Below are 7,805 nucleotides of genomic sequence, written 5' to 3'. Positions count from 1 at the left end.
ACCTGACAGAGAGGAGTTTCAGATGAGATCTTACAAAGTTCTTCCCTGTGATGGTGGTGAGGCGCTGGCACAGGTTGCCCAGAGCAGCTGTGGCTGCCCCACCCCTGGCAGTGTTCAAGGCCAGGCTGGAAGGGGCTGGGAGCAATATGGTCTGTTGGAAGGTGTCCCTGCTTGTGGCAGGGGGTTGGAATTGGATGGGCTTTAATGTTCCTTCCAACCCAAACCATTCCATGATTCTATGACTGAGACATGTATAAACACCCACTGATAGCAACTGCTACTGGTACAGTAACACTTGATGTGACCTGTATTAGGAGGCTGGTACCCAGTCCCAGCACCAGAGGCTGATGGTGGCTAAGCTCACACCATCTCTATCAGTTTGCTGAAAGTAATTGCTCTGGTTACCTCAGTGCTAGTCAAGGTGGTTAATTTCAGGCTTTAAAGAACAGACAGAAGTATATTCAGCTGAAGTACACAACAATCACATCAGGGCAGTTCAAGGAGGTGCGCGCTTCCTGGGAAAAGCTTGGGCAAGCATTCAGGACAAAGAAGGCAAAACATTAGCACACTTTACTGAAATATCAGTTTCTTTAGTATGTTACAGAAAAGCTTATGAACGTATAGAATGTACATAAAAGGCAGACTTTGTAAAATAAAAGGGTCTTCTTTTATAAAAAAATTAAAAAGTCAAAGTAAAGTGCATGAAACAGGTTTTCCTCCACTTCAACTATTGCATCAAAGTCTTAGCACACAGCAATGTTTATAAAACCTGGGAGATCCTCTTGGGTCACCCATGGGTCAGTTACTTCACTGGTCAGATGAAATGATGATGATGATGACAACAACAAAGGAGTGCTTAAGAATCAACACAGTTTAACAGTTCGGGGCCAGGTTGGATGGGACTTGGAGCAACCTGGTCTAGCAGAAGGTGTCCCTGCCCATGGCAGGGGGCTGGAACTGGATGAGCTTTAAGGTCCCTTCCAACCCAAACCAGTCTGTGACTGTATGATTCTATGAAGTTCAACCAGATACATCCACAACAAAGACTAAGAACTAATGGAATATGGACTTTCTATACACTTCTCATCTAGATTTAACTCTCATAAAAGAAAATCGGTAAGAAACAAGCTTCATAAATAGGGCAGTTTTGCTAGTTAGGGACTCCTCTATTGTGCAATCAGTTCTTGGTCTATGAATATCAACATTCATACTTAAATATGCTGTTGCAAAAGGGGTAACATATAAAAAAGACGTTTCCGCCTGCCTCCTTTGGAAGGAAAAGGTAGTCGACCCCAGTCCAAAGACGACAGCTTTCTGTCAGGGTCTCTTAGGAAGGCGAATGCACCGAAAGAGTGAAGGACGCTAGCCCTCTCCCTGTTTCAGGCTCTGGGAGCAGAGCCCCGAAGCTTTACTCCGCTATACTCATACCGATAGCACCGTGCACCCTCAGAGGGCTTGACAAACGCGGATGAATTGCCCCAGCAGACAGGGAGCCCGTTACTACAGGCACCCGAGCGTGAGCACCCGCTCCCCCCAGCCCCATCCCGGCAATGTCACACCCGGTCGTCCCGGCGGTTACGGGGCTCCGAGCCCGGAGCAGCATCCACCCGGGGCGAGTGTCCCGCTCCGTCGGAGAGAGGCGGAAGCGGGCGGTGCGGGCAGCCGGCCCCGGGCCGGTCAGAGCACAGCTGCCTGCGCGCGGCAGTGGGCGATGTGCCGGTGCACGAAGTCGACCCGTGCCTGCAGCAGCTCGGCCTGCCGCTCCGAGAGGAAGCCGAGGCGCGCCCAGAGCGGCTCCCGCGCCCGATAGCGGCGGCGCAGCTCGGCGGCGGCGCTCCGGCGGCGATGCAGCTCGGCCACTCGCCGCGCCGTGCCCTCGCGGAAGACGCAGACGGAGCGGAGCAGCGGCTCGTTGTAGGGGTCCCACATGGAGAGGAGGCGGTAGCCGTGCACCAGCCCCGCCTCGTTGTCCATGAAGACGAGCCCGCCGTCGGGGGCGCGGAGCAGGTTGCTGGTGGCGCGGCGCATGACCCGCGGGTCCCACTGCAGGCTGAAGAGGTTGCTGACCAGGCGGTCGAAGTTGGCCGTCAGGTAGTCGAAGAGGATCAGGTCGCTCCACTGCACCAGCTCCACCAGCTGCGACCGCGGCAGCCCGCCCAGCTCCCCCGCCGACAGCGGCTGCAGCCGCCGCCCGGCGCTCGCCTCGGAACCCCAGGGCGCTGGGGCCACCACGGCGGTCAGGTTGTCCACCCAGCGCGTCAGGCTGACCACGGCCCCCTCGGCCCAGGGCGAGCCGCGCAGCTCCTCCCGCACCGGCTCCCAGCGCCGCCCGCGGGCCTCCACCAGGGCGAGGGCCATGGGCGGCAGCCTCTCCTGCATGCCCAGCACCCCGGCCAGGTGGTAGGACAGCGCCTCGCCCTGGATCTGCTCCGGGTTGATGCCGTAGCGGACGCAGGCGCGGCTCCCGTCCGACAGCCGCGCCAGCCGGTTGGAGCTACGCCCGCAGCCGCCCCGCTCCAGCGAGGACACGCGTGCGGTGCGGGCGGCAGACAGCCACGCCGCCGCCTCCTCCGCCGCGAAGCCCCGCGGCACCTGCTCCTCCAGCTCACGGCTCCAGAAGATGCCCCGCTCCACCGGCGAGCCCGCGGCCGGCTCGGCCCGCTCCTCCGGGCCCGCCGCCAGCAGCGCCCGGAAAGTTTTCTGCCTCCCGCCGCCGGGCTCGCCCCGCGCCTCCGGGGAGCGGCCCCAGTCCCGCGGCTCCGGTGCCTCAGCCTCCGCTGCCGCCTCCCGCCGCAGCAGCACCGTCCAGAGCGCCGGCAGGGCGCCCAGCAGGAGCAGCCCCAGCGCGGGCAGCGGGCTCGGCCTCGCCCGCTTCATGCTCCCGCCGCTTCACGCCACTGCCGCATGGCCGCGGGCCGGCCGGGGCGTGCTGCACCAGCCGCCCGGGGAGCAGCAGCCCGCCGCCAGCAGCACAGCGCTGTGTGCGCCCAACCCCGCCGCGGCCCGGAGACACGGGCACCGCACCACGTGGGGAAGCGGGGGGTGCGCCCGGACCGCCCCGTCTACCGGCGTGGGGCCTCCGCTTAAAGCGGCGATGCTCCGTCGAAGGGGCGGAGGCGAATTTTGAAGCGGGGTGGCCGAGCCAGGCCCCCACCCGCGGGACGCGAGAGTCCGGACCGCCGCTTCCTCCTCGCCGCTGCACAGCACAAAGGAGCTCGCAGACACAGGGAGGAAGGAAGAAAGGAGGGGGAGGGCGGCGCGCCCGCTCGTGGGGCCGCCCCCCGCGCTGGTGCACGGCGGGGTCGCGCCGCGGTCATCGGCGAGCTGGCGCTGGGGGCCGGGTACCGGGAGCTGGCAGGTGGTTGCACCAAGGGGCAGCCCGGTGGCCGCGGTCGTGAGACCCCCACAGAGCATCACCGCCCCCTCCTCCGCCTCCTTGCTGGCGGCAGGGGACAGCCGGTGTCTGCACGCCCGGGAGCACAGTTCACGATCCTTACACAGCGGTGTGAGTGGCGTGCTCGCCCGTCACGAGTGTCACAGCATCCCCGGTGTGGGACCAGCTTTTCCGGGCGTTTGAGCTCCCCAGGCAGGAAGTTCGAAGCCTGCGGAGCCGGTGCAGGGCACGGGATTTCCCACCAGCCCTCCCCTTCAAATTTTGTCCCGTTGAGGTGTTTAGGGTGTACAGCGGCAAATCAGAAGAGCAGCTACTTCTCTGTGTCGCCCCGCTCCCCATTCCCAGTTTCCTGCCTTCCCAAGGCAACAAAGCTTCGCTCTCCTCTTCCTGTATTTTAGAATCATAGAATGAACCAGGTTGGAAAAGACCTTCAAAGATCATTAAGTCCAAGGTTCATCCCAGCACTGCCAAGTCCACCATTAAGCCATGTCACTAAGGGCCTCATCTACACAGTTTCTGAACACTTCCAGGGATGGTGATTCCCTGTTCCAATGCCTGAGCACTCTTTTGGGGAAGAAATCTTTCCTAAAATCCACTAAACCTCCCCTGGTGCAGCTTGAGGCCATTTCCTCTTGTACCTTTTATTGGAGACCTCTCTTGGGAAGAACATGTTTGTGAGATAAGTCAGATTAAACACCTCTTCTTGCTTCAGTCTATCCTCCAAAGTGGTCATTGGAGTTGGCTCAGCGAAGGAAACCCACCACGTGCAGAATGTTCAACATCACAAAAGCAAAAATCCCTTTTTCTCCATCTCATCTCCTCAACTCTTCCTGATCTTTTGTGATATCACCACAACTCCCAGTTTTCCAGCCACTCCACAGTCTTCCAGGCTGGATGGAATGCCGTTTATTTGCTTCTAATAAAAGGGGAAAGGAATTATCTCTTTTTTCTCCCAGGATTTTGTTAAAAACGTTCAAACTCGCCTGATTCACCTTCACAAACCCCGTCGGGAGCCCATGGCCGCGTCGCACCAGCTCCTCCCGCCGGCCCCGCCGCTGCTGTGCAGCTGCCACTGACAGGATCGGTGGTGGGAAACGGGGCCTTGATCTGCGGTCCTCATCCTCGCATCCAAGCGGGATCCAGGCCGAGGACATCAGGTTGTAGGAAGCCCTTTGGGAGGCGGGGGGGGGGGGTGTGGTGTCTGCACAAGAAATGGGACAGCCGGCATGTGTCAGTTGTGGCCAATGTCTTTTCTAACAAGACATCTGATTGCAACTGTTGTAAAGTGGGAGCATAAGTGCTGTCTGGTGCCTCAGGCACATACGGACTTGCTGACACAATAGTGAGAAATAGTCACCATCCTGGCTTTGCAGAAACCACCCGTGCCCTGGGCTGCACCACCAGCAGTGAGCAGCAGGTCAAGGGAGGGCATTCCCCCTCGCTACCACTGTAGTGCTGCATCCAGCTGTGGGGCAACACCACCCTGTCCCTGTGCCCCTGCCCGTGTCACTATAAGCTATTTCCACACTAGGAATGCTTTGTACAAATTTATCGATGACACAGCCCATGTGTGTGACTGACCATGGCTCTGTCAAGTTGGATTTGTATTCCTCGACCAAAAAAAAAAAGCATCCATCATGATGAGATACTCCAACAACCAGAGAGCAGGATTTATAGCTGGCTGTGTCTGGGGGAGGGCTGAAGAACTTAAGGTGCTCTGCATTTCATAGCAGGGAGGCAAACATTAGAGGCCTTGCCCTGCAGGTGTGTTGGCAATTTCCTGTCTCAGCCTGGAACAGAGAAATCTGGAAGCTCTTCTATTGCTTTGATACCACAGTTGATTTCACAAAAAAGATTCCAGACCGGTGGGACTCTACAGGGATTTTTTTTTGTAATCTGGAGCGCGATGTAGAACATGAAGCTGGGCAATTGCTACACACAGAATGGATCCTATCTCCCCTGTACTCTGTGACTTTTTGTTTTTAATATCTGTGACTCTCTGCTTTTAATATCAAAGCAATAAATAAATAAGTATTTCAGATTTTGTGACTGGCTCTTGAAAGCATTCAGAAGACTTGTCAGGTGCCTGGCAATGCTCAGTCCGTTTAGGGACTTGTTTTTATCCCTATGAAAGGTAAACTGCAAAGAGGGAAAGGAATCTGTGTTTTGCTCAGACTGGTGTTCTCAAGGCCCCTGATAAGCAGGCTCTGCAGAGAGGCATAAAAGAATACTGAAATGATAGGTCAGCAGCACCAGTTATACAAATACAACCCAACCCCTGGTGGGTTCTGATAGGCAGGATGTGCAAAGCGTTCGACGCTGTCCCACACGGCATGCCTGTCTCTAAATTGGAGAGACATCAATTTGATGGATGGACCACTCGGTGGATAAAAAAATGGCTGGGTGGCCACACACAAACGGTTGTGGTCAATGGCTCAGTGTCTGGCTGGAGACCGGTAACGAGTGGTGTCCCTCAGGGTCAGTGTTGGGACCGGTCTTGTTTAACATCTTCATCGCTGACATGGACAGTGGGATTGAGTGTGCCCTCAGCAAGTTTGCTGATGACACCAAGCTGTGTGGTCCGGTTGATACGCTGGAGGGAAGGGATGCCATCCAGAGGGACCTTGACACGCTTGTGAGGTGGGCTGATGCCAACCTTATGAAGTTCAACCACGCCAAGTGCAAGGTCCTACACCTGGGTTGGAGCAATCCCAGGTACAGCTACAGGTTGGGCAGAGAAGAGATTCAGAGCAGCCCTGCAGAGAAGGACTTGGGGGTGTTGGTGAGAAAATGAACATGAGCCAGCTTCAGTGTGCGCTTGCAGCCCAGAAAGCCAACCGTATCCTGGGCTGCATCAAAAGGAGCATGACCAGCAGGTCAAAGGAGGTGATCCTGCCCCTCTACTCTGCTCTCGTGAGACCTCACCTGGAGTATTGTGTGCAGTTCTGGTGTCCTCAGCATAAAAAGGACATGGAACTGCTGGAACAAGTCCAGAGGAGGGCCATGAGGATGATCAGGGGACTGGAGCACCTCCCGTATGAAGACAGGCTGAGGAAGTTGGGGCTGTTCAGCCTGGAGAAGAGAAGGCTGCATGGAGGCCTCATAGCAGCCTTCCAGTACCTGAAGGGGGCCTATAGGGATGCTGGGGAGGGACTCTTCGTCAGGGACTGCAGTGACAGGACAAGGGGTAATGGGTTAAAACTTAAACAGGGGAAGTTTAGATTGGATATAAAGAAGAAGTTCTTTACTGTAAGGGTGGTGAGGCACTGGAATGGGTTCCCCAAGGAAATTGTGAATGCTCCATCCCTGGCAGTGTTCAAGGCCAGGTTGGATGAAGCCTTGGGTGAGATTGTTTAGTGTGAGGTGTCCCTGCCTATGGCAGTGGGGTTGGAACTGGATGATCTTAAGGTCCTTTCCAACCCTAACTATTCTATGATGCTATGCTTTTCATGTCTTGGGGTGGGATCCTTGGCTGATTCTAACTGGCAAAGCTGCCTGGTGGTGAGCAGGTTGCTGCAACTTGCAGCATCCACATTAGAATGGTTCTGGGAGGCCACTGCTCCCTGCTCACCCTGAATGCAGCCTATTCCTGAGGGAATCTCAGTAGCACTTGTCTTCATTCCAAAAAACTACACATTTTTTTAGGCCAGAAAGTAAAGAGGTTCAAGAAAACTCTTCGAGTGAAATTGCTGAGGTGATTTAGGGAGACAAAATGCAATTACCACATGAAAGGATAAATGGTGCATAAATACCTGCTTTCAGGTAGGGCTTTCTGAAGGGTCACATCCCATGGCCTACAATATTCATGTCGTATATACTGATAACTCTCCATCTTCTGGCTGCCAAAATATTCTTCGCTCTGGTGAGTGAATAATATTGTTCAGTTCCATTCACAGTAACTCCAGGAACCCGCCCTGGTGTAGCACAACAGAAGAGAGAGTGGAAACCCAAACTCAGTGTCTCTCCAGAAGATAGAAGGTCAAACCACCTCCTCTTCTCTCATAGACTTTCTTTCCTTCTGAGCCATCCTGCCAGCCCATGAAATTGTACTTCTTCAAGTATGTAGGATTTGGAAAGATACTGCCCTTAGGTAGAGAGTCTCCATCACCTTCTGGTAATCGGGCCATGGGTTCAATACCTTCACTATTAAAAATATCCTCACTTTAATGTGTTCTCCAGGCACTTAGTGCTGGGATGGGCCCAGTTAAAAAGTGGGATGGATCAGGCTTGACTAGGAAAATAAGGCCAGGCTAAAGGTAGGGTTACTATTGTTACAGGAAGGAAAAAAAATAAATGTACAATTTAGCTTCTCCTGAAAAAAATATACCCAAGACACATCTTAAACTTTTCAGCAAGTCCTAAAAAAGTGCAGCTTTTGCACTGCCAGGGAAATTGTTCTAATTAGTCTTAA

At 55.0% G+C, this 7,805-nt stretch overlaps 1 protein-coding gene across 1 annotated transcript; it reads right to left on the bottom strand.

The window, feature by feature from the left end:
• Nucleotides 1-552: 552 nt before the first annotated feature.
• Nucleotides 553-3,190, bottom strand: FJX1 (four-jointed box kinase 1). The gene has a single exon (XM_065685930.1). The coding sequence runs from the start codon at nucleotides 2,875-2,877 to the stop codon at nucleotides 1,678-1,680; it is 1,200 nt and encodes a 399-aa protein (XP_065542002.1). The 5' UTR covers nucleotides 2,878-3,190; the 3' UTR covers nucleotides 553-1,677.
• Nucleotides 3,191-7,805: the final 4,615 nt, after the last annotated feature.

The sequence above is a fragment of the Lathamus discolor genome, chromosome 6 (assembly GCF_037157495.1).
Source record: "Lathamus discolor isolate bLatDis1 chromosome 6, bLatDis1.hap1, whole genome shotgun sequence".
Taxonomy (NCBI): domain Eukaryota; kingdom Metazoa; phylum Chordata; class Aves; order Psittaciformes; family Psittacidae; genus Lathamus; species Lathamus discolor.
Note: the sequence above shows the minus strand (reverse complement) of the source record. Positions and strands in the feature narration are given on the sequence as shown.

What these genes read in the sequence shown, in the direction of transcription:
- FJX1 (XM_065685930.1), bottom strand. Translation starts at nt 2,877, where the DNA reads ATGAAGCGGGCGAGGCCGAGCCCGCTGCCCGCGCTGGGGCTGCTCCTG.